General features: G+C 42.1%; 1 protein-coding gene across 5 annotated transcripts; it reads left to right on the forward strand.

The window, feature by feature from the left end:
* Nucleotides 1-25,609, forward strand: sema4d (sema domain, immunoglobulin domain (Ig), transmembrane domain (TM) and short cytoplasmic domain, (semaphorin) 4D). Of its 5 annotated transcripts, XM_079582893.1 has the most exons (20): nucleotides 3,394-3,904; nucleotides 5,619-5,727; nucleotides 16,933-17,066; nucleotides 17,536-17,681; nucleotides 17,754-17,816; nucleotides 17,889-17,987; nucleotides 18,059-18,152; nucleotides 18,232-18,348; nucleotides 18,433-18,584; nucleotides 18,686-18,861; nucleotides 18,959-19,115; nucleotides 19,240-19,462; nucleotides 21,611-21,723; nucleotides 21,801-21,964; nucleotides 22,045-22,091; nucleotides 22,171-22,536; nucleotides 24,013-24,219; nucleotides 24,997-25,209; nucleotides 25,286-25,377; nucleotides 25,574-25,609. In XM_079582893.1, the coding sequence occupies exons 2-20, from the start codon at nucleotides 5,690-5,692 to the stop codon at nucleotides 25,592-25,594; spliced, it is 2,622 nt and encodes an 873-aa protein (XP_079439019.1). In that variant the 5' UTR covers nucleotides 3,394-3,904; nucleotides 5,619-5,689; the 3' UTR covers nucleotides 25,595-25,609. The 5 variants fall into 5 exon arrangements, with proteins under 5 accessions (XP_079439016.1, XP_079439017.1, XP_079439019.1 ...); XM_079582891.1 differs by lacking the exons at nucleotides 3,394-3,904; nucleotides 24,013-24,219; nucleotides 24,997-25,209; nucleotides 25,286-25,377; nucleotides 25,574-25,609 and adding exons at nucleotides 94-117; nucleotides 10,171-10,227 and having other exon boundaries at nucleotides 22,171-23,770; XM_079582892.1 differs by lacking the exons at nucleotides 24,013-24,219; nucleotides 24,997-25,209; nucleotides 25,286-25,377; nucleotides 25,574-25,609 and adding an exon at nucleotides 10,171-10,227 and having other exon boundaries at nucleotides 3,411-3,904; nucleotides 22,171-23,770.
* The last annotated feature ends 1,638 nt before the right edge of the window (nucleotides 25,610-27,247 follow it).

The raw sequence follows: 27,247 nt of genomic DNA on the forward strand, positions 1-27,247 counted from the left end.
TTGAACGCAGCCACTGGCCCCTGCCCCGCCGCCATGCTGCGCGAGAGAAACTAACCAAACTTTGTCACGCTTCTTCCCTCTCGCGTTTCCTTGGGCTCTGAGGAAAACCCACGGGCAGTGAGTACACGACACTTTTCCTTAAATACTACGCATTATTTTATGAACTTACCACGGAGTTTGCTCTTTGAGTAAAAGTTTAATTTGCTATTCCGCTCCGCGGGCTGCCCTCATGTGTGCCGTGGCGGCGGAGAGCTCAGCCGCTGCACTTGTTGCACTCTTAACTTTTACTCTGTATCAAAGAGTGCTCGGAAAGATAGCTTTAACTTTGTGGAACTGACGGATTTTCTATCAATTTGCGGTAAATATGCATGTCGACGTTGGCGTAATGTGCGTAGATTGGCTGCAAACTGTCACCGCCGGTTATAGCGGTTGGAAACGCAGGTCCAACTCATTTGTATAAACATCAGACTTGTATTCAGGGGTCACTGGTTACCCTGTGCATAGATCAAGAGCTGGTCTTTCATTGCAATAACAAGGCTCTCAGTTGACAGCATTCAGGGCCATTTTACAGCAGGGTCAACTTAATATTTTTGTAACCTTTCATCTTAAAACACCATGTGTTTTGAGAATCAGCTGAGGATATTCGCTGCTACTGCCAAGTCAAACGTTTCACCTGCTTTTCCACTGCCTTCATCCGCCACTATTTTCATTTTAATTCAAAAACACATTATTGAACCTCACATTACATGCATTTTACTAAAAGAGAACTTCATAATGTTAATGTTTCTATTAAAGCAAACAACCTTTTAAAGAGATCAAACGAGAATAGTTTATATTATTAAACTATTATTTAAAATCTGTTGTTGTTTTTGTACCTAAACAACATCGGTGTCAACACAACGAAACTTGTACTTTGTGAAATGTACTTATACAGGTTTTGGCCGTAATCATATTGGTCATGAGGTGCCTCTCAGATGTGATCAGCCTGATTTTCTGATTGGTGTATACAAACACAGACACTAAAGTCCAAATTGTGTCATCTGGAGCCTGAGGGAGGCCGGGGGAACTGGATACAACAGGATATTGCTGTATGATCATTCACCAGCTGCAGACAAATCATTAAATCACTGGCTGTGTGCCACTAAATTGTTTCAGTCACTTGTGGCTCCGCCTGGCTTAGACCAATATCTTTACCAGGGAATTGCCGCACTTTGTTCCTTTTTATTGGAACAAAGTTAGAATTTCTACATTGATAATATATATTGGTTGCACTGCCTACCTGCTGAGCTACAAGGCTTTAACAAATGACGGCCTGTGTATGATTATCTTGAAGTTTGTTTTGCACAATATTGGAAACACGGGGTTCATCTGCGTAATTAGATTAGACGGCCTAACTGCTTCAAGATCACACCATATAAGCATGCAACATTTATTTTAACCAGCTCCCCCTCATAACTAATTTTGTCTTTACAAACAGCCATTTTGTTGTGAGCTGACTGAATAGGAGCTTTATTATGTTGAATTCAGTGCTGAAATGGAGAGTTTTATTTTGAATGGCTTGGTTTTGTTTTCAAATCCCGTCAGACTATTGCACTGGTAAAGGTTGGGCCAGTAAGAACCCACTAAAGTATTTTCCCAGAGTCCTCTAGCTGGATCGCCTCACTGTGCACGTCATCAAACACATGCACATTATTACTTCTCCATTGTCATGGCATTAGTTTGACTCCTCAGGGGGACATTTCATTTTCATTCACATTTTCTCATATTTTAATAGTGTGCACTGTGCACATCAGCGATCTGTTAAAGGGTTATTTAAGTCATGTTCACTTCAATGGTTAATAAATATAGAATCAGAATCGTTTTTATTGCCATGGTTTGAGAACAGGTTCACAAACTAAGAATATTTCTAACCCTAACCCTGATGTGCAACATAAAACATCAAAACATAGAACACAGATTCTAGGTAAAAATAAGCTACACAACTTTAGACTTCTTCTGCATGCCCCCTATAGCCTTATAGTAGAGTAATACTTCCGATAAAATATTAAAATAATACTATATTTTTTATTTTTTATTATTATCTCCAAACTGAATTAAAATTGGTAACATGCCCTTCTTTTCTCAGAGGTTTAGGGAACACCCTGTGAAGGGTTATGGACCCGGGTTTTGATCAAGCCTAAGGTGTGGAAACACTTGAAACAAACCCAATTTGGAAAGAACCATTTGTTAATTTTCAGAGATTGCTTCACTTGGACTAACAAGCACTCACCCCCAACACGGTTTGGACAAATGGTCCAACCATAGTACTTGGAGGTCTGGATATTTGTAATTTCCTCCTGGAAACGTCACTGTTAGCGGTGCCATTGGGTCGTTTTGTTTCTTCCACGATCAGATACAATTTTATAATTTGTAAAAATTAAAGATTTCAACACTTGCATTGTATACGTATATTGAAACGAAATAAAATGTAAATTAAGACAGTGATCTATTCGGGCCAAATGATGTATGCAGAGTGGGGGTAGTGTTCCTCCTGTGGGAGTTGGAGGTGAGAGGTGAGCTCTGCGTCTCTGTGAGGTGTGCTGCTTCAGCTCAAGAGATTTGGGGAAACCCCCTTCTCCCTTTCAACCAAAACCAAACCTCCATTTTCACACCCAGCACACCACACTGGCCTGAGGCACGTCTTTGGTCTCAGTTGCATCAGGAACCACCTCTACTGCGGATATTGACATCTTTGGATGGCTTATTGTGTTCCAGGCTATGCATAATGCATTACATACCAAAGATGTCTCAGCAGAATAGTACCATGTTTCAAAAGTGTTCACACTGGATTCCACATCAGCGGATGACTCGGCAGGCTTCCTGTTTTTTGTTTGATTAAATCTAAGTAACACTAGAAGAGACCTATTCACACCCAGCCTTTGGATTAGTTGATGCTATTATTTACTTTTGCTCTGTCATTTGACTAAAAGACCGGTAGTGTCATTAATCACAACAATACAAGCTCGTTTTTCACATGAATCACAGCCCTGGCAATGACTTTACTGACTATGTGGAAGTTCAGTGGTGCATGCTAAAGTGCCATGTTTTGAAAAGGGTCTCGGAGAGTAGGCAGCTGAAGGAGTAAGTGTGTCACCATCTAGCCCACTTTCATTATAGGCTATAGTAGAGCTCTGGACCGATGTGATGTCGCCAATATTCATGTTCTATGAGGAGTCGGACACTTGTATTTCCCAAATTTTCTCGGATCATTGGATACTCACTCACTGTTCCCACTTCACTCATGTTTGTGGTTTCCATCACCCTGGGCTAAATGCGGTGCTGACACTGAGCAGCAGCTGGATGGGCAGTGCCCATTCACGACTCTAAGAGAAAAAAAAAAAGTCTTTTCAACAAAGGGCACACTCCCTTTGACAAATGCACATGTCCCTAACCTCAACCCCTTCCCCCTTGTCCACTACCCCAAATCCCCCTCCCCCTCCTCAGCAATTGTATGTTGATGCGACTCCAGAGGCACGATCTCAGCTCTGCCGCTCTCCACTGCAGCCAGCGCCTGCCTGCTGAGACAGGGCGGTTTGAGCCTCGGATCCTCCATGTTCAGTACCACTGACATGCGCTTGTACGTAGCTACCTCTGCAGGAATCAATTTTTTTTACTCCTGCTCCTGTATGTTTATGCATCTCTTTTGGAGGACAACAAAGATGAGCTAGAAGCTAACAGAGGTGTGGAAGGAGAGGCATGCGTGCCGTGTTGAGCTGTAGGAGGTGACTGACCAGCCGTCTGGGGTGTTTTTCGCTTGTCATGCAAACCATTGGTGACTTAAATGACAGCAGTGTGACCAGGCTGGAAGAGCCTCACCCACAGCAGTGCCTCTGACAACCTGCTGGATTTTCGCTTTGCTGTTGTGGTAAGATTTGCTTAGAAAACATAGTGTTGTGTGATTGTTGACATGTTCCATGGTCAACAATTACTGACATTAAAGCTATAGAAATGTGTCTGTGTTTTTATCTGAGAGGTAAATAATTCAGGATCCTGGCGAGTGCTGATTCTTTTGGGGCAGTCCCTGCTCTGTGTTGTAGTTACTGTTTGTTTCCATTTTGCACAGTCTAGACCCTCACCTTCTGATTCATAGATTAAATGAATTGACACAGTTTTGTTAAATCTAATAATGTTTTGTCTATGAGGAGTGGCGCCTTATTGTGGCATTATGGATTGGCCATCTGATTATTTTTGCTGCAATTGGCTGCTCCAAAGCTAGGCTAACCAGTCTTTCATATGATGGTGTTTGACTTTGATAAAGCACATTTCAGACACAGACACATACTTGAAGGTAGACATTTAATGTATTACTTCTGAACACCTGCAGTCCAGCACAGAAGCACTTGCCAACACAAACAGTGACTGAAGTGTGACTATTAAGAATATACTGTCTGCATAATTACTACTGCTGAAAACGGAGACAAAGTTTGGCATCCTGACCTATACGCTCTCTTTGTCATTATTTATTTATACACTAAATATTAGGGCTGCACAATATATCAGTAAAATATATCGCGATATACAGTGACAGTGATACAATATCTGTATCACAAGAAGCCACAATATATAACAACATCATTAAAGTCTTAATCTGACCGAGATCGACACATTTCTTTGCAAACTTAAAACAAGCAATGCACTGAACTTGTAAATGTATAAAAGTTCAGTTTTCGTTAAAAGACGACTTTTAAAAAAAGACTGCATCAAGACCAAAACAAGACTAAAATGTTAGCGAATGTTTGACACAATTTGCTAAAAAACTAGCTACTCAAAACTTGCGTTTAATCAAAATGGAACATATCGTATAGAAATGGTTTAGTGAAATTTCACAATATCATATTGTGATGATATTGATATTGTACAGTTATCACATGTCGCAAGTTGCTTCAATATCGTATCAATAACTTAATAGTATTTAAATGCAATTCTAATTCATGCCACATCTAATTGTTTTTCATTTGTCTTTCGTATTTATGGTTCAGCATGCTTTTATTTTCAGTTTTTGTTATAGCTTGATGCAATTCCTTCATGTTGGAATGGTGTTTGGTGTCAATACTAAAATTAGCTGCAGACGATGATAATGATACAATTATTTTTTTAATTAATTTCTACATTTTTCTTTTGTAGTTATTTTACCACTGATCTGTCGATATGCTCTGCATTTATCTGGCTGCGTGTTGACTCGTTGCTTCTCAAAGGATTGCTTCTCTGTAGAGACTAGGAGGTGACTGGTTGGCTGCATTGGTAACCATGGTTACTGTACAGACGTGGCCAATGGAGAAAGAAATGTGTCTGAAAAGTTTGCTTGGCTTGGTGTTTTGACCTTGAAAGACTTGAGCACTTTAGTTTCTGTTATTGATTGAAAAATATATTTATTCATCTACCACCTCTCTATTTTTCTGACTTAATAGTTTTAAAAACTATTAGGGCTAGTTAATCTGTGACAACTGAACAACTAATTTCTGCATCACTGGTTTGAAATGCCAGTGTTGTACAAGGTTCAAGGTAACTTCATTTATACCCGTAGGTTTGCAGTTGACAGTTGGCTAATGTATGTGACTTTTATTCTCTTTATTTTCTAGGCCTCTGTTGTGACTTTCCTCCACGACCAGACAGTTTTCTGCTGAGTGAGGGAGAGTGAACGGAAGATTTCATGAATCAGTATTCGCTCGCCGAAGCCATGTCTGACAAGTAAGTGACTTTCGACAAGGTGCCAGCCTCACCCTGGCCTAAAGTCTGTGTTTGCCTGTTTACTCAGCTCCTCTCCGCTTCATGTTGGCTGGTGTAAGGGCTTTGAGTGCAAGACCAGAGGAAACACAACTGTGGTTTTGATTGCAAGCGTTGCAGCATGCTGTGGTCATGTGGGTGGCATAAAGACGCTCTGTTTTGCCTGAGCACGGCAGATGAGTGACATTTGCATCGCTCAGTTCGCACATGTCACCACTGCTGTTAGCTAGACATAATATAGTTAGAGGATCTGATACTTTAGCACCTGCCTCTTTTCCCTTCCCCCTTTTCACTTTGAAACCGCTTCCTAGCCTTGGTTCCCTTTGCAAACTTGGTGTTGGGTAGTTTTTGCACCCATGTTCGATAAGACGGCAGAATATTTTGCAGTAAGCTAAATAGTTTGCCGTCCTTGCTCATAATCAGCGGAACAAGTGGTTGCCGGGCGGTCAGCTGAAAAGGATAGGTAGAACACTGCAAAGACCAAGTCAGCTCAGGCACATTATGCACAGAAAATTGAAGGAGTTCTGCAAAACAAAACAAAATGTTAATCTCATTTTCAATTGTTAAAGTGAAAAAAAAAGTCTAATCAAACCGAAAAATCTTAGCTGGCTTCATCAAGATCGCTTGGAAGATGATGGTGAGTCATATAGTGCAAAAAGGAATGTCCAGTATGTAAACAATTCCACCTGAAAGGGAGTGGGAAGAAGATTACGTATTAATTTAGTTGTAAGTCCTGGTAAGTATACCCCCACACTTTGACACAATACGTAAGGTATGGGAGTACCAAGGTGCAGTATAAAGTACTCAGTGCATTTTCATCACTGACTTTTGAAGATTTTTGTCTTTATGTGTCTGACATGGAGTTTCCATGACAGTTTACTATCAATTATTACTCCCAAAAATGTAGTGTAATGTATATATACTTACGATTTCAATTGGGGTGCCAGCATCAATACTTATTTTCTGTCCAGACATTATGTTGCCATCATCATCATCTTTGTTTTATTTATATTCAAGGATAATTTATATCCATCCACTTTATTATATTTAGTCCCCTGTTTAAAGGAATTACAAGCTCATTATAATCATCACTACTGTAGAATATAATTTATATTAAACAGTTTTGGTCCAAGCACTGACCCCTGGGAGACACCACAAGCAATGCCGAGAGTATCTGATAAATGCTGACCGATTTTGACAAACTGTACCCTCCCTGTTAAATGCAAAGTTAAATTCTTGGTGTTTTTCTTTAAGCAGTCAAGTCATGCAGCTTTAATGAAGTTAAAAGCTGCATTACCCGAATCAAACAAAATGTTCACAATGTAGATCTATGGTGCCAAATGAAGTTTACCCTACGACAAGAAAAATCATTTCATTACTACAACTTTACGTGAATGCCAGAGGTCTCTAAGCATGTGATGTCGAACCGTCCCGCAGCGTGAAAGGTATCCAAGCAACCGGGGAAGCTGAAAGGCGGAGGGCGGTCATTTATTGTGCGCTGGATGCTAGTTCATGTTGCGGGATGATTGTCCGTCGAGGAGGAATGATAAATGTTATGCCCGAAGGAAGCGAAGGGAAAAGTTGGAGGACTTGCCCCCCGACGGTGGAAGCAAACAAAGCCCCCCTCTACGTGGGCCTACTTAAGATTCATACAAAGGGAGAAGAACGCTACTGCCTGTTTTTTCTCACAAACACCCCTTATATTCTCCCGCTCATGAGCAAACATTGTTGACATTCCCTTATCGTCAGCATTCCTATTACTTCTCCCACATGCACAAGCTCACGTAATGCTGTAACTCTGTGGTTCCCCTTGGAGTTTTATACTTCAAGTACCTCCTGTCAAGATTGCTGCCAGTTTACTTTTAACAGAATGATCAACTGAAGCTCAGATTTTTTTCCCCATACCCCTGGTTTGGAAACACTGCCGTAACACATAGGAAAAGTTGGATCCTCTAGTGTAGAAACTCGATTCAGTTCTTCACAAAATCCTGAATTGACACGTTTATGCGGTCCAATCGTCCTGCAAGGAATGAGAAAGTCTCTCATGCCAGATTTGCTGCATAGTGGTTGCTCATAGACGGGGATTCTTTTAGTGCAAATTCAAGCTTGCATAATCCTCTTCAGCACAATGCTTTTGTCTGTGTGTACGCAATAGTACAGAGTCCGAGCCCCCCTCTTTGCATGGATTTGGGCTGCAAGAATCTCACCTAGTTTTCCGCCTGGACGTTTTGGATATTGGACGTTGCATCATTGAAACAAATAGGTCAAGACTTGCGTACAGTTAACCGCAGTCATAGTCCCGTCATTGTTTTTATGCTAATTAGATACAGTTGAGCACACAATGAGGCGGTGTCCTGCACTCTAGTCTTACCTCTGCAACTGTTCAGATAAGAGAAAAGGTCAACTTAACTTTTCTTAGACCAATAACAGGGGTCTGATTTGCTTGTGCCTGTCAGAAGAGTTCTGCTTTTTGGTTTTGTTTTGCATGCGCTACCTGTAAATGGACATGACATTTTTCAGAAATGACTGATGAGAGAAGATGATGAGGAACTGCCGTCACCAGTGAATGAATTAAAGCACGCGTTTTCTTTGGCTCATCAAATCTTTGTATCCACATCTGTTTACAAAGAGACCAAAGAATGATTTTTAAAGTGGAGTTGATATCGATGAGCTTCATGGATGATCTGCCACAGTCTTTTGTAAAGACTCAAGACCGTTTTAGAATTGACTTTTCGGTCCATTTATCATACTGCACCCGGGCTCCACGACATCTGCACTTCCTCTTTGTCCCCCCCCTCCAGACCACTGTGTCAAATGGGGGGCTTTAGGGCAACCCAAACACCCACCCAGGACATGCAGAACTAAGGCCCGTGAAGCCGTCCCGTCACAGGGTGTCTGGATCAGCTGTCAGTGGGGTTTGTGTGAGCAGAGGAAAAGCCAAGTTAAAACACTTCCTAAAGATGTCAAGGGTGATCCAACCTCTGGCCTTGCACCCATCCATCTTCAGCCACTGTCATCTTCTCCCAACATCCCATTGATGCCGTCAGTCGGGACAGACGCGCCTCGCTGTTCTGTCAAGTCGTACCCCTTTCCGTGCAGAAGTGATGCACTTGCAACATCATGTTTCCTCTTTGCGTGACATTAACTCGTCATACCACACACAATTAATAAACGGCACTACAGTAGCCTTTCTAAATGAAATGATATTCAGTGGTTTACTATGGAGATTGAGTATTTGCCTTTGATAGACTGTGTCATCTTAGACTACTAATCTGATTATTCTTAAAGCGAGGGCTTACCCCAGCAGGCAAATGCTCTGGAATATTCACATTTGGGTTACGCTGGGTGGCCTCATTTCAATTGTCTGGCATATTGTCTGCTTTATCTGCCATGATGCCATTAATCCTTTTTTTTTTTTTAATTTACGTGTAGTTGTATGTGTTACATGGAAAAGAAGCAAGTCAAGGATCAGCCTCTTTGTGAAGGGTCGCCCCAACCATCTGTCTCCCTTTTTTCTTTTTGTAACCATTGCATCAATACGTTCCGTCAAAAAAATGTCTACTTTGTGTTTACATGTTGCATTATCCAGCTTATTGAACTTTGCTTTAGTGTTTATCAGTTGTCAGAAGTTTGTAATCTAAGCCAAACAGTGTTGTCACAATTGTATTTTGATGCTGAAGTCGTGTTGTTTGATAAAATGATCTTTCACCAAAGAAAAAAAAGAGTGGAAAAAGAGTGGTGCGCACTGAATGGGTGCTGCTGCCGGATGCTCTCTCATCGAATGCAATTTCTCCATCTGTGAGATCAATAAAGTATCATCTTATCTTATCTTATCTTATCTTAAAATGCTTGGTTCGCTGATGTAGGGTGAACTGCTGTCCATCACCATCTCCATAGTTCTGCATTAACCCAATTGTATTAATATACTTTGATGCAATTTTCAAGTCAAAATCATTAAGTTTTGTATGTTATCCCGGGGTTTTATCCTACTTCTATTTGCAGGAACTAGTTTAGATTCAATATTTAGTATTAATTATCTCGCTGCTGATTCTTCAAACGTCAATGATTTTAATTTGGTTATCCTGAATAGCATTTTGAGTGTAAGGCTCGAGTTCTGTCTTGTCTTTAGTTCGACCTTTACCTGCATCCGTTATTCTGAACATCTGTGGCTAACCTGACCCAAACCACACAGCACAGTTTCTCTCTCTCTGTGACTTTTCTCACAGACGATGTGTGAGAAGCAAATAAGTTATGGGAATAGAAAAGCACCACCACAGCCTACCTGCACAACACTTTAACCTTTTTAGCAGTGGTGTATGAAACATGTGTATTTTTGGTGTGGGGCCACCCGTTTGTAGCCACTGCTGAATGTAACTCTTGATCTTCTGTTTTCTCCACTCCCCATAGCGTGAGGATTTTATAATTGTCGCCTGAAGAAGAGCATCGCGTTGTGTCGAGCCACAGGTCAGAAACTTTTGTCCTCTCCCTCCCACCTCCTGTTCGTCTCCCCCAGAGCTGCTCACCGGCTGCATGCTTCAACACGAATGCCGCATGCTTCCCCTACCCCTTTTGTTCATCACCTTGGGGCCTTCCTCCTGCTTTACCCTCAACCCTGCATGACCACACCATTTTGAATTAAGTGTGGATTCTGTTCAATTATTATGATTTTTTTTTTTGGTTTGGTTGCAAAGCTGCTCTCCTTTGACCTATCATTTTATTTATTTATTTCCTGCTTGCTCTTAAGGGGTGCTTTTTGCTTGCTGCCCTCTATTGCACCACTTCAATCTTGTGATCAGTTTCCAGTAACTGTGTGAAATATGCATGACGAACAGTTTTAACTGGAGCACAGCTTTCAGAGAAGCTTTGTAGTTGATGATCTTATCGTCTAATTACAAGGAATACTTTACGTTCAAGGTAAAAAGATGAAACAATTGTTGTTGTGAAACCTATTCTCAACTTTCAAAAATAACCATGACTTGCTTTAGAACAACAGGTTTAGTATATATTAGGAAAATAAAGCAAAAACAAGAATAGACCGTCATTCAGCTTGTCCTGGATTTGTTGCACTTTTCTGGAAAACTCTGAAATTAGGTTTCCCCCTCTGTAATGGCAAGTTCAAGAGGAGACACAGCTCACATTCAGGCGGCCAGTGGGTGATGGGCTGTGGTTTTGCTCACTGCTCAACAGGATGGCTTCATCTGTGTACATCGGAAATCACCTCGATGACATCAGGGCAGACGAGAAGAGACGAGTGTAGAAGTCTGAAGCAAGAGACATGGCGTGGAAGCTCTCACGAAGCTCCTTCTCATGTGGGGAAACCCTATTCTATATAGATATATTTATTTAAACTTGCCACAGTCGCTCGCAAGCCGTCTTAACCCTTTTTACTTGAGTTTATTTAAAATCCATTTAAAAAAAAAAATCCGCCAATGTGACTTATGTTCTCTTGCTTCAAACCACAAGGCCGTCAGCTTTGGACCACAGGACCTTCAGCTGGGCTTCTGCAGCCTCCTAAAATAGTTTGGGATTATATACGCCCCAAGGCCTGGTCGCTATCCTTGTAATCCCAAGGAAACGACATGAAGTGAAAGGTTTATGACTTAACCAGACCATACTTCCCACTTAAAAAAGGACTGTCTTCTTGCTGTTTTGAAGGCCCCGCCCCCAGTTTTGTCCTTCTGAATGTGACATGTATGGGGATAAAAGTGCATATAATTATAAAGCGTCTTTATTCCTCCTGAAGAAGTTTCTTAATGGTTTGCTGCTTTAAACGTCATATTGCCCGGCTTCTTCTTTCAGTATTGAAGATGTCAATGGCGGAACCTTCCCTTCTAATTAGATGAGAGAGCGCCTGGTGATTACGTTTTGCGTGTTGGACAACAGACGTATACTTGCGAAGGGAACACCACACAGAAGCCCTTGTTCTTCCAGCATGCACCAGTGCCGCGTGTGTTTACGGGGACGCTTTTCAGATGTGTCCAGCCTCACGTGACACAGGGAAAAGGGCGTGTTGTTTTTGAAAAGCTCACCAGCGGCAGACTAAATATACCCTTTACTGGACCTGACCCCTCATTTGCCTTTTGCTGTGGCCACTTTAGGTTGACATGCTAGCTCAGCGGGGGCTCAACAACTAGTAATTATATAGGAGGGTTTCCATTTTACTTCCCCGTATAGTGTTGCCTTTTACACAAGCGCTTTTTCCTCCCAATTTAGACGTTGGGCTTATTGATGGCTTGGCGTTATTCAAAATGTGTGTTGTTTTCTTTTAACTCCTTTACTGAAATGAGTGCGTCTGACTGAAGCGGTGAAGTAGGTTTCCTTATATAGGGCATGGACGTTTTTTCCTGATGGTGCTTTTTTAGTTTGAAGTTTTCCTCCCTTCTGTCAGTCTTGAAGTACCCCATTAATATTTCATAAAATGCTACATCATCGGTAACTAAGGGCTCCGTGCAGCTGCGCCCTTTGCTTTTAGACGTCACGGTCAACGTGAGGCAGCAAAGACGCGGTGACTTTGCACTTAACAAGGCGAGGGAATTCACACTGGTTGGAGCTTCGACCGGTGTTGGTGTTTTAGTGCAAATGAGCCATTATCCAGGTATTGCAGAGTAACTATATTAACCCATTAAGTTCCCTTGTTAATGATTGAAAGCACTGTAAATATGCTCCACCTTGTATAGTTCTCTTTACCACCAAACAAAAGGATTTTCCAAATATGAAGTTGACTCAGGTCTTTTCAATGTAACCAGTAGATGTTAAATTTGTGTGACGTCTACAGCAGGCCTATGGAGCCCAACATGCTCAGTGTGTGCCACATCCTGAGCCAGAGTGCGTTAATCTGCTCTTGACACTGAAGGAGACATCTGTCCCCATCCGTGTGTCATCCTAAACGCCGCTCGCTCGCACAAACGGGCTGCTCTCCAAGTACTTCCTGTTCCTCTGAGAATTAAAGCAGATCCATACGTGCGTCCCCTCAGTTCAGCTGCATTCTCTGTTCACGTAACATTTGTGTGAATACACTCACAAACATGCAGTCATTCCTCTTTAGTAATGGGTAGAAGTAACAAATACTGTACTGTTATGCTGGGGTTTCATGCTCCAGATCCCAGATGGAGACAAATAGGGTTTCAAAATTCCGGGAATTTTCAATATCGGAGATTTTCCATGGGAATGAACAGATATGAACTGCTGTGTACCAATCTGATTTGATAAGTTTGGGGAGAGCATTTCCTAGCTTTACTCCCAAGGCTTTCAACATTTTGCCAAGATACTTTAGTACTTGGCAAAGTGGAACTTGGAATTTTTTGCTCTGGTTTTCTCACCTTTTCAGGCAGCTGCCATTTAGCATCCATAAACCGGTGACCTCTCACTTGAGCCAGGTCTCTCTTATCGGCTCTAAAACACAGCCAGACCCAACAAACCCAGCTCTCCCCAACACTGAAATATCTATTCCAGCAGGGATGAAAAGTCTAGAAGAAATCCTCTTGGCCACGTCTGAGCACCAGGGTTTTTAGAGTGCGGGGTTTTAGGTGTGAGGCCAATACAAAGGGGCTTCTGGAAATGGAATCGACTCAAGTGTATGCAGTGTTATATTATTGTTTTAAGAGTCTGTAGAGATTGTTTTATACATTTTAGGTCTGTTCTGGTCAGACACAGGCCCCGCCCATTCCTCGTCCAGTATTGGTCAGTGGTTGGCATGATTTGAGTGATGAGATGAGCCTTTAAATGGAGAAATGCAGGATAATGTGCAAACAAGTCGTAGTCAATAGATGTATCTTACACAATGAATACAAAAAAATAAAAAATATAGTGTTTAAGTTTTCATTACTGAAAATTCCTCAAATTTCCAAAGTGGCATGAAATGTTTCCGGTAATCTATTGGGTAATTGACGCCCCTTTGCAACCCTAAATGCCTTCTTTAAAACAAACAAACATGAAAAGCAGTGTACTGTTCTATTAGAAGCTGCTGGTTTCTTTGACCTTTCCATTGCTGGGTGTGAGCCGTGCACACATGGTCCAGCTGATGTAATGCATGACAGAAATGTACTGTAGGGAAGTGACCTACAGATTAATGATAAATGAATAATGATGCTTAACCGTACGGCACTTTTCTAGACACTCAAAGATGTTACACAAAGTATGAAACGGTAAGTGAAGTAATATTTGAAATAAAACATGAAGATTTAAGTAGGAAATTCTTAAAGGTGGGAGGTTATTGCATTCTCTGAGTGTTTTCTTGAATAAAGTGGAAAAGAAATCTCTCATATTGCGTGTCGAGGGATGAAGAACAGTTGGACAGGGCAGGCCTAAAGTGTACCAGCTTGTTGGCATGGGTCCTGGGGTGGTAGAGAAGCTCTTCAGTGGGTTGATGATTACTGAGGACATGGAAAAAGAGTGAGCGCTAGTGAGAAAAAGGCCGGGGATTTGGAGCTGTTGGCAGGAGCTGAATGTCTAAACCTCGCATTACCCCAACTCTGCCCACAGGATGTAGAGCATCTTCTCTCTGAATGATAATGAAAGTGGTGAATATGTCCATCTTTAGCAAAATACCATTACTCACCTTGACCTCAACACCTACTGACAAATATAAATGTTTTAATTATGACTAGAATATTCATGGTTATTGTTTTTCACATAGTTGAGCAGCCATGATTTGGGCATTTTCAGTATCCAACATAGTTTTTCTAATGTGTCCTGAACCCCTGCAGATAAGATCAGTTGCTCTTCCCCTCCCATGTCCTCTCGTCAGCGGGCATCTCGCCAAATTCCCTGCCCATTTCTCAGCGCGGTGCTGGGAACCCCCAGGCCCCGAGCAGGTGTCACCGTAACCGCCCAACCAAAGGAGCTCGTAAGACGGCACAATGGGCTCAAAGAGTCCTGCCAGCATGGTGACCGTCTTAAATATCTGTGAACAGTATGACCACTCCTCTAAATCTCTCTGCAGCACAGTGGAGCTGCCAGGTCACTCTTTCTGGGACTCTGCCCCTCTTTCTCAGACGCACATGGAAGATCTCTTTAAACTGCTTCCAAAGGTGTCTTGTTGTGCCAGGATTGATGTAGGGCAAACGGCTGACGAGAGTTTGATTCAAATTTAGTTTTGTAACGTGCCATCTGGTTGGAACGGGCAGTTTGTCTTATTTTGATCGAACTGTGATTCAGTTTTTTTGTATCAACTGTGGCAGTAACGGCTTATTGTACTGAGGAGTTGTTTGGACTTTGAGTAATGAAATGGAAAATGGCACTGGATTATAAAACGTGCATTTGTTAATTAAGATGAGGATTATGATTTAAAGTTAGGGTTACGCATTTAATCACAGGCCATTACAATGTGCAAACAACAAAATATTCTGTCTCCATGGGGTCAGCTGAAGATGCAGTAAAGCAGATCGGTCTCAAATGTTAATGCCTCTGGACGAGTTTAAATAGAAATAAATCCAGATTTGTTTTTATACATAACCTAAAAATGGATTGCACTCTGAACTGCCTATCAGTCAGCCATACTAAATCTTTGAAAAGTAGCTGTAAGATCGTCAGATGATACGAGGGTTGATGCCTGCCTCTGGTTTCTTTGCTCCTCTGTTCATTGTTTAGCACTTGATGTGATGATGTGGCCTGGACGAGGGGTGGCTGGGGGTGGAGCAGAGCACTGGAGGCTCCCCTCATCTTCAGTAAACAATGGCTCCTTGTGTATTTGACCCCCTCTTTAGAAACTTGGAGTCCACGGCCAATGCTGAAGCCGGGCTGGAATTCCACTCTTGCCAGATTTAGTCAGTGGAAGCCCTTGTGAAAAAAAAAAAAAAAAATACCCATGAGGGTCAGAGCTCTGGGGCAATTTGTTGCTCTTTACAAACAGATCAATAATCAATTATAGCCTCCCCATTTTTCACAAACTCTGGTGGGGCATCACTGATCCTCCCCCCTCCTTGATTCTACGTATTGGTAACACATATTTGGCACAAGTTTGAGGTCATTCATTTGATGTTACGTGGCTGTTTTTACAGTCTCCGGGGTAAATATAAGGCATATAAGGCATTAGTTGATGCCTCTGAAATGATCTCATGTTTGCTTTACCCAACTCTCGCTTTGCAATAAGACACAGGAGTTGATTGTTTTTATTCTGCTAAAGTGCAAGAATCTAGTCCAACCAGCTTGGTGCTGCATCGCTTTACTTTCAGAGAAGTACTCGCTGTGCCAACCCACCCCCTGCGTCTGATAACACCTGAGCCTAGAAAACCAGCTTGTGTATTTCATTCATAACATATTTGCTTAAAGGGACTATAAGGAGTTTAAAAATGTTAAAATTAAGTATTTTCCTCCCCCTACATGTTCCAGCCATGTCCTAATGTGTAGAATGAGCTCAGACCTGTTCACCACAACTGCCTCTATAATCCTGTACGGTCACTCAAAAATGTGTCACTTCGGCCCGAATTGCCGTCATGCACGAGCTTAATATAGGAGGTGCAGTTACACATATGGCCTGAGGTGGCAGTAGTGAGTATAAAATGGCGAACTTGCTTCCAGCCCCTTTAAATACCAGGTTCAAACTTTCTGGCCCCTTTTTATTTAACTTGATCACCAGCCCGTTACAGATCTGCTTGAGTCTGGAACAAGCTGCAATGAACAAGCCAGTGATACGATAATAAAGCCATTTTCAATCATCTTGAACTGTATTTTCATTAAGGGGAGTGGCTAAAGCATTTTATTCTTAGATATTGAATTTAAGTAAGTGCAGCATGTTTTTAGAGGTCGGGGAAACCGTAAGCGCCCGGAGGAACACTGGCTGCGTTCAGTTTCTGATTCTCTGAAGCGCTGCAGCGTTTCCTGGGTTTGTCTCGGTCTCAGAGCGTGGTGTCCTGCGCTGGTCAGCTCCTCCTCCTCCTTCCTCCTACGCAGCTCCCTCCGCTCCACAACAGTCTTTCACCATCTCCTGGGAAGAGCTTGGCAGTAAATCTCCTCGTTTGTCCCTTCCTTGTTTCCTGTAGCTCCTCTTGTGACACCTCCACTGTGCTGCAGGTGTGGGGGGGGCTCTTGGTGGCTCTTCAGTGTCTCAGAAGAAGACATTTGTACTTCTCAAATGGCCAGACCACTGCATGCATCAGAGACCTAATTTGGTGTTTGTGCTTCCTGTTTGAGTGCGTGCGGCGAGCTGTATCTGTCTTGTGCTCTGTGCAGAGGAAACTTCACTGTGCCGAAGTTGTCAGAGGCGAACATGGGCTTCGGTGTGCTGGGGGTCTTTCTGGGACTGCTTCTCGAAGTGTCCACCCATGGACCACACGCTGTTCCTCGGTCGTCCTGGAAACACCAAGGTGAGCCAGCAGTTATTTTTATATTCAAAGTACATTTTTATAAAAGTGTGTTTCCTAAATTTTAATTTATTTGAAGTGGAGATGTGATCATTTCAAACACTTCAAAGACAATAGCAGTTTGATTTTATTTTGGAGAATGATCTTTTTAAATACGTTTATGTGGCTTGACTGTGTGAATTAACAAGTTTGACCATAAAATCATCTCTGAGCAACGTCTTGCAGGAAGAAGGAAACTGAAAAAGTGTCTGTTCTGCTTAAGCAAAGTGTGATTCATTTTGATTCATATTTTTTATTGCATTAACCCATATGCAATTAATTAATCATAATTTTTTTTTTTTTTTTTTAAGTCACGACCCTCCTTTTTATCAATTTGTATCACACGATGACTAGACAATGGTCATTGCATTTACATAATAGGATGAGAAGAGTTTATTTGGCGACATGAATCACAGACTGGTTTTCTTATCAGACATAGATATTCGCGAGTTCTCTGAGCCCGGCATCTTCAACTACACCACTCTGCTGCTGAGTGAAGAGCGAGGCGCTCTGTATGTGGGAGCCAGGGAGGCCATCTTTGAGCTCAGTCAAAATAACATAACCCAAAGGAAAAATAAGGTATTGGAATCCATCACTGGAACCTTTGTTACTTTTTATTTTCAAATTCTAATATTTTACTGCCTGTCTTAGGTTGTGTGGACGGTAGAAGAACAACCAATGGAAAAGTGTTTCAACAAAGGAAAATCTAAAGAGGTTTGTGCGATGTTATGCAGCATCATTAGTGAAAACTAAGGCTTTGTTTGATTTCTCCTTTTCTCTTTTCAGAGAGAATGTCTAAACTACATACGAGTGCTTCAGGTTGTTGATGAGGATCGACTTTATGTCTGTGGCACTTATGCATTCACACCTCGATGTGACTACCTGGTAAATCAGATGTTTGTGATTAATTTTGGTCATTACAGAAACACTTTGAGTGAAGTCTGTCACCGTTTCAGAGTTTAGCTGATTTCAGTCTAACGGGACAGCCTGAGGACGGCAGAGGGAGGTGCTCGTTTGACCCTAATCAAAGCTTTACTTCGGTCATGGTTGGTGAGTAGAGATGTTTGAAGATGTTTTTAAAGTACTGTATTTGAAAACCTGCTTTATAACCTGATTAAAAATCTTTCAGATGGCGAGCTCTACACAGGTACAGCTTACAACTTCTTAGGCAGTGAGCCCATCATTTCTCGGTTCTCCCCTCCTCAGTCTCTGCTGAGGACGGAGTACTCCACGTCTTGGCTCAATGGTGAGTTTTATGATCTTCATGAATCTTGTTGGCATTTGTCACGGATTATAAACATGATGTATGTTGCCGCCTGTTTTGTTGCAGAGCCTAGTTTTGTTTTTGCTGATGTGATCAGAGAGGGGAGAAGTACGGCTGATGGTGAGGATGACAAAGTGTATTACTTCTTCACTGAGGTATCTGTGGAATACGAATTCTTTGGCAAGCTGCTCATCCCTCGGGTAGCGCGTGTCTGTAAGGTAATCTAATCCCAAATAACCACACGTTTCCTGATCCTAGCACGTTCCACTGTGGTTTCAGCTTGCGTTAATCTTTGTACGTCTACCTGTGCATGTTTTAGGGTGATTTGGGGGGACAGCGCACCCTTCAGAAGAAATGGACATCTTTTCTGAAGGCCAAGCTGGTGTGCTCAATGCCTGAGCTCAACTTTGTCTTTAACGTAGTTCATGATATTTATATCCTAAAGGCAGCAGACTGGAGGGACACAGTCATCTATGGGGTTTTCACCTCACAGTGGTTAGTGCTAAATGAACATGAACTATTTAAACTAAACAATAAAACAACCTTTTTGTCCTCCACTAATCTGATGTTTTATTCCATCTTTAATCTCAAGGGACAATGTAGGTTTGTCAGCAGTGTGTGCCTATAATCTGACGGCAGTAGAGGACGTCTTCTCTAAAGGCAAATACATGCAGAAAGCAACAGTGGAGCAGTCACATACCAAGTGGGTTCGTTACAATGGAATAACTCCCTCTCCACGGCCTGGTGCGGTAAGTTTATTATTCTACTCTCTCCCGCAATGCCAATCTCATCATTCATTACATCATTCTCCTCAGATTCACTGTCTGAGCTGATTATGCATCAAATATGACGTCATCCTGTTAACTCTTTCAGTGCATTAACAACGCCATGCGTCAGGACGGCATCCACAGCTCTCTGCACTTACCAGACAAGACTCTGCAGTTTGTGAGGGACCACCCTTTACTGGAAGACCCCGTCCTGCCCATTGGCAACAGGCCACGCCTCATCACTAAGGACGTGAACTACACCCAGATCGTTGTGGACCGTGTTCGTGCTCTTGATGGAAATATTTATGACGTCATCTTTACTGGAACAGGTAACACTGTGGATTAGCCACGCTAACATAGGAAACGTATGTTTTACGAATTTTAGATAAATTGATGCATTTATATGAAAATAAGGCAATTTATTGAAAACCACAAGTGGAAACAAGGTTTAAATTTGGGTTTATTTTGTTTAGAAATATTGATGTGGAGGGGATGTGGGATATTTTATTTAGTCTTTGAATCATCTGTATATTACTGAAAAGTGAACGTACAAATTGGGCTAGGAAGGAAACTGGATACCAACAAAAACTTACAAATAATGTTGACCCTGTAGGTGCTAGTTTAGGTGTTGATGTTCCTAGAAGGCAGTGGTGGAAAGAAGTACAAGTAAAAAGTACAAATTATAGGTACTTTTACTTTAATTAAGTACATTTTATGATAAATACTACCTACTCCATTATATTTTTAAATTGGGTTTAAAGTAAAAGTGTTTTATTTTGAAAGTGACCTCTCCACAATGAACTGGTTTAGTCCCAGTTTAGAGGTTTCCTCTTTAGACCTGGTTTAGACCTGGTTTAGTTCCTGTTTTTGCCCTGGTTTAGTGCCCTGGTTTACTCCTTTTAGACCTGGTTTGATTCAAATTATTTAAAAACCTCTTAAATACTTTTACCTTTTGCTTATAAAGTACATTTTACAATGCATACTTTTATGCTTTTACTTCATTAAAAATGTTATCAGATGGACCAAAATGTACTTCAGTAATAATATTGAGCATGTGTCCTGCGCTGCCAGAGGGTTGAGGAGAAATGCATTTTGAGAAACGGCTTATTGTGAACTTTAAGACTATTTCTTTGTTTCCAAATTAAATGTACATGTTAAAAACTAACCCAAAACCTGAAGAAGTAATAATTTTGAGCGTGTCCCTCCTTAAAGAGTAACTAAACACCAAATCCACTTTTTTTTGCTGATAAACGGTCTAAATGGTTGTTGAATAGAGTTAGCTACATGTCCCAGTCAATATGTTGACATTTGGTGCAAACTTGTTCAAAATCTCACTTTTGTGTCTAAAACCGCAGGGTTAGCGCCTCTACTGGTTTCACGCAGCAACTACATTTGATATTTTGTGGTTGGAGGAGAGTGTGTCCACGGCGTCCACAAAACGTCATCAGTTCTGCCTCTGTGCCTCTGTGGCCCCGCCCACACACGCCGCCGAATCCGTCACGAAGCAACCAGGACACGCATAGCGCACACACTGCCTGAACTCATGAGTCAAACCAGTAGATGGCGCCCCTGCGATGCTCACACTTCGGCCGAGGTGGTGTAGAGGAATAAATCCCTTAGAAAAGCTACTGTGCGATGCTCTCTCTCTGTTCGCAGTCACTGACAGCGAGCGAGTCGTCTACCAGCGGCGATCTTTTTTATTTTTTTCGTAGGATAGTTGCTACTAGTGATGCGCGGGTTGCGGGTTCCACCGTCGTCTTTACAGCAGGTTTTTGGCGTAAATATACGTCGGATTTTCATAAAACAAGCAGCGTTTTGCAGCTTGTGATCCAGAGAACGCTTTTGTGGAGCTCATGTCTCCTGTTTTCCACCGTATGTGCGACTGTGTGTGACTTCGCGTTAGGCCGACCTCTGCTCTCTTCCTCTCTCCCTCTTGCCCAGCGCTCTTCAGAGGGAGAGAGAAAGCGAGAGCGCGCGAGGGGCTGACACGCCGGTGCTGTTCATACGGATCATATTTGTAACGAGTAATTTTTAATGGTTGCGGGTGCGGGGCGGGGCGGGTTGTAAAAATAGAACAACGTTGCGGGGCGGGCTGGGTCGGGTTAGAACCTGCTCCAAATGCGGGACCCGCGGGTTGAAAAAAACCCTGACCCGCATCACTAGTTGCTACATCAAGCAATCACAAGTCATGAGAATTGCACCAACTCTCTACGAAAAAATAAACCTTGCGCACAGTGGTGACAGCGGTAACAGCAGTCTGTCAGTCCTGTCAGATCTAGGGGCTTGGTCTGAGACTGTCAACAGAGCAGACCCCGCCTACACACTCACCCCCCTCATCTCCCCGAAAGCCTCCGAGACCACCCCTTTCTCAGCACTTTTTGACTTGTGTTTGTGGGTGGGGAAAGGCTCTGCCACGCCCGTTTAGTTGCACTTTAAGCCGTCACAGATCTTGACATTTGTGCATTTTTGTTTTTCAGATAAAGGAATCCTGCATAAGTCTGTTGTGTTTGAAGGAGACGTTCACATAATAGAAGAAATCCAGCTGCTGAAAAACTCTCAGTCCATTAAAAACCTCTTGCTTTCCACAGGGGTCAGTGACTTAAAACAAGTGCTTATTTTGTTAAGCCTGCCACTGCATCAGTAATAACTCTAAGTTGTTTTTTACAGACACAGTCCATATATGCAGGCTCAGACTCTGGGGTTGTCCAGTCACCCACGTTTCTTTGTGGAAAGTATTTATCATGTACAGACTGTATAATGGCACGAGACCCCTACTGCGCCTGGGATCCACATACAAACAGATGTGTCAATACTGTGGCCAATCGGGATGGGTAAGTCACTTTTATTGCAATTTATCATTCCGGAAATGTGTGTACATTATTTTAAAATTGGGAATGTGTGTGTTTTTTAGTTCGTTAATTCAGAATCTCAGAGGTGATGCAGAACGATGTCCCACAGGTGTGTTACTGAAGAAGTTTACGCTAGTTTTGTTGTAGAACAGGTCTAAACAATGATCCTTTTGTTGTTGTTGTGGCAGGAAAGTCCCTGAGTAACTACCAGTCGGTCAGAGTAAAACCTGGGAGTTCTGCTGAACTGCCGTGTGTGGCCCCGTCCAACTTGGCCCATGTCTTGTGGAAGTCCAATGGCTCTCTCCTCACGGACGCCTCTCGCTTTCACCTGATTGGTGAAAGTGGACTTCTCATTTACAGCGTGGCCTCTGAGGACCAGGGGCACTATGAGTGCTGGTCAGTGGAATGGGCTCCTGCTGCGGAGAAGAATTTCAGCCGCCAACTGGCTGGATACATCCTCACTCTGGACATCCCTGAATCCCAGCCCCATCGGGCAGGTCATGTGACCACTACCCTCAGCAGCAAAGAGGCATCTAGCACACAGACTTTGGCAGGTAATGGTAAAGAGAGAGTACCACTAACTTCAGCACTTGTCCCCTCCAGTTTTACAACCTTTTTGACATCCCCACCCCAAACTGACTCATCATTAACCCCCCCTCACAGCAGCAAGCTTCAGCCCATTCAGACATTTTCACCAAGCTCTTATCCGTCCCGCTCTGGGAACCAGGACGCAACAGCAACATCATATTTGCAGCAAGACAACAGCACGGCCCTGCTGCTTCTTTTTCTCTTGTTTTTCGTCCTGTTTTTGGCAGCCATGGTGTACAACTGCTACATGCAGTACCTTCCTGCGCCTTGTCTGCGCTTGCGGACTGCACTTATTGGTAACCACAAAAGCGCCAGTCAGCCCGAATATCGGGCATGTGAGGCAGGGCTAATGGAGATGTCAACAACGGACAAAGTTAACTCTTCTGAGCCGCCTAAGCAGAATGGTAGTCAGTCCACCACCAATTTGCGAGCGCTGCGGGACACTGGATATGAAACTGAACCCGAGTGTGGCAATGGGAAGATCCACAGTTTTGACGACAGTCCTTCTATGGAGAAGCCCTTTGACATAGACAGTGACTCCCAGCCCATTGAGTATGCAGATGCTGATGTGGACCCCTAATGCTAGTGGAAAACAAGATTTTATTGTTGAACTAAATATTTAGAGCGTATGCAGTGTCCCTCTGCTAGTCACAAAGCCAAAATCAGGGTATTTGTAAAAGAAAGGACAAATATTGTTGTATTATTCAGGCTTGAGGCTCTGGGCTTGTCTGCAGCTTCTGTCTCGATTCTGTAAGCATAGACTCTGCACATTCTTGATCCAGCAGGAAAGCTATTGAATTCCAGATTGGAAACACAATTTACCAAATTGGTATGTTAGCTAGCTGTTTTCCAAATTGGAGTTTTGTTACATTTGTACAGCTTTTGCGAAATAAAATGCAAGTGTTGACATTTTTTTCATAGCAATGTATGTACCAAACAGTTACTGCTTCATAATTTGTTTTCACTCAGGGAAGGTTTTCTCAGTCGGTGCTTGTTATTGTTCATTGTTGTCATAATATTAACATCATCTTGGCAATGAAGAAGGAAAGTCAACAATGGCATCCGATAAAGCTGCATTTGATCTGCTGTACTGCTGTCCTCAAGTGTTTTTCGTTTTAATCCTGTGAAGTCAACAATCACATAAGCATTTAACCACTGCTGTATCATTTTTGTTGTTTAATAACTTTTTTACCACTGTACACACACTGATGATGCCCTGGATACAATCTGAAATATACATTTTATTTTAAATAACTTGTAATGAAGACCGACATGGTTATTTAAGACTGGCTTCAGCTTGTGATAATTTAATTTGCTAATTATAGTTTTATTGAGATTTTATTTATTGAAGTAGTTTCTGCGATGTACATTTTAAAAACTAATTTGTGTAGAATACCATTTTCCTCAACATCGTCTCTCTGTCCATCACTCCTCCCTCACAGCCTCTCCTCCTGTCGGCACCTCAACTACCCTCTCCACCTCTGGATGTAGCACTCTTTCTTCCTTTCCTTCCTCCTCCTCTTTCTCCATCAAAGCCCACACTGTGAAGGCCAAAGAGGCCGAGGTGAGACTGTTGCCTCCCCTGCTGAAGGATCAGGCCTGGGGTGTTCATGCTCAGGAGGCATTTATGCTCTTCTGCCTGGCTTTGGGTGAGTGGTGCCTCTGACAGGGCCCCCACACAGTCAATGGCTTGATGTGAAACTGTCCCCTACATCCCATCAAGTCTCATTTCTGTTTTTCAGTTCTTTGCACTCTGCATGTGCCAGTTCTGCAATGAAACTAACACACTGCTTGTTCCCTGTACACAACTGGTCTTGGTTGAGGTGTACAAGTAATGTTGCAATTCTGTACATTTTTGATGTGTAGTGAGATCATCGATCCAGTAATAAATGATTCGTTTTATCATTTCCTTTCTGCATATTCTAACTAAAAATATAGCGACATCACATTCTAGAAAAACAACCCATACAAGAACACTGACTGGAAATAATCTACAGTCATGTTTTTACTGTTTGTATGTGATCCTCTGTAAAAATGTTAAGCTGTATGTATGTATATAGAAAATACTTTGTACAGAGATTTAGGGTTTATACTGTGTCTCTTCATAGGGAGATCGAATAAAGTCTGTGAAATGTTTTTTAAATCTTGCTTGTGTTTGTTTTTGTTGCTAATCGCATGTACCTGTAAAAGTGCTGCATCAGCTGAGAGCACTGTCATTTACACAAGACTGTTTTGTATTGATGTAGAATGTTTAATGGAGCTATGCATAAGACAGTGTTTTGCATGAAGATAAAACTACGCTTTGCAAATGTAAAAGGTTTCCGCCGAAGGCAAGTGCTTTATTTTTTTACATTCAATTTTTAACATTAATTTACGCACACCACGTTGTGTTATAGGTAGTCACCGAGTCACATTGTATTCTTCAGGTCCCAGTGATCTTCACATTGACTGGTTTCTGAACGGAGACAGTCTGAAAAGCCTTGTTACGGAGTCCCGCCAACCTCTGGGTCAGCATGTGGTACTGGTGAGCAGCTGGCTACGGAAAAAGTCACTGATCAAGGATGCTCATTACCACTGTGTGGCTGAGGCCAGCACGGGACGGGACATGTCAGAGGTCGACCTCCAGCTCCCCCTTGGAGGTATGGAGAATGTGTGGCATATTGTTACTCTTATGGGTTTCATTCAAAGTGTGTCGTTAAACCATTCATTTGTCAGATGAAGACTCCATTGCCCCAAAGTATCTAAACAAGTGGAAGAGTGCACTTGCAGAATATGGACAGATGCTTAAGAAATGGGAGAAGACTTTGGTATGTCCATGTGTTTTGTGTTAAGTGCAAAGCAGACATGTAAGAGTGTATATGATGTAGTTCAGTACAAAGTTTGATTTCCTGAAGTAGATTTGTGGTTACTCAGTAGAAACAATGTAAATGTCTGGATTACAATTGATCTTCATACCAAACTGGAAGACTGAAAGGATGTGCTTTACCGCCTTCTCTTCAACAGGAAAACTGTCATGGTCGTTAAAAGGTGATGACAGCAGACAGCCTTTAAGTCCCGGCCACTCTTTTGGGGCTGTTTTGTCTGAAGACAGAAGAAAACTGAATAGTTCAGTCTGAACAGGTTGTGTCTCTTATTGACATTGGATGGACGGAGCTAATAAATGTACATGCACCTACACCAGTTCTATGGTATGTTCAATCAAAGGTGAAAGATGATGGAGTTGCAGATGGTTTATTGTTATATAATGCCTTTCTCAATTGTTTGCTGTATCATACATAAATTGAAGCCTCTCTGAACTAAAAATGTAAGAATGGTGTTTTTGACTCGGACAAGGAACCAACAGGTTTGGGCAAAGTAAAAATCACACCTGTGATCAGATAAAACGGGGAGAGGTCGACTAGATCTTTGCACTGTGTGTCTAGCCTGCCATACAAGCATAGAGAACAGAAAGAGGAGAAGGGCGCTGCTCAAATAGAAAGCTGCAGGCCCGGACCCGAGGCAGGTCCACGAGCGGTGAGGCGGATCCGCAGAGGGCGCCCTCTGCTGGTAGGAGCGGATACACGACGGTTGTTAATATTTTTTATCCTTTACGATTGTTGTTAGGGTTAGTTTAGGTTAGGTTAAGATTAGGGTTAAACTTAGGTTAGGGTCATTAGGGTTAGGGTCGTTTAGGAACAAAAATGACAAGGAATTCCTATGCTGTTCGAGGTTATGTTCTTTGCAAAATTTTGTATTTTTTATTTTAGTTACTCCTCGCGTATATATATATATACACATATACACATATATATATATATATATATTTTTTTACATTGTTAGAAGCAGGATATGGCTTTTGTGATTAGGTTAAAAGGGGACTAAAATACTTATGTCATTAAGTAAAATTTCAACGATCTGTTTGTGGGGAACCCGTTTTTACCAGCCTACCTAGGCTTGTAGAGTGATTTACACTCAGCAAAAATTAAACGTAACACTTTTGTTTTTGCCCACATTTTTTATGGGGTGAACAAATAAATACTGTGGAAGGCCGGAATTCACAGAGGTGCAACAAAATTGTATCTTTAACTCTGCTCATACTGTATTCAGGCAACACATAGACATGGTCTGCCCTCTAGTGGTAATAAATGTAATATGTAGCATGGATTACACCACATCAGAGACATTACACGCTTTTCTATAAACATTGGACCCATTTCTCTCAAACATTGTGTGAGCGCTTTGCTGAGATAATCCATTAGTGATGGGCAGATGATACCTCAAAGTGTCTGTCACACACTCATAATTGTGTCACACTGTATCACTTTGTGTTAGAAGGTTACAGTGTATAGGCGCCATCTCGTGGTGAAAAAGCATGACTGCAGTGATCCTGAATAAAGCTCACTCAACACTGACTGAGCTCATTTATTCTCATTGAGAAATGTGAACCAAATCGTCATGAATGAGCAGCTTAACCAGCTCAGAGTGATAATAAAACTACTCAAAATGAAGTCACTGACCACGTGGTAGTAAAGAAAAGTGCTTGTGACAATAAAAGGGCACTAAGCAAGTGTTTGTTTACACTTTTCTTACTTTAGCATTACATTTAGCATTACATCCAACTGGCCTCACAACCGCAGACCCATGTGTAACCACACCAGACCACCTTCACATCCAGCATGGTCACCTCTTAGATCGTCT

This window comes from Gobius niger (assembly GCF_951799975.1).
Source record: "Gobius niger genome assembly, chromosome: 2".
NCBI classification, from domain to species: Eukaryota; Metazoa; Chordata; class Actinopteri; order Gobiiformes; family Gobiidae; genus Gobius; species Gobius niger.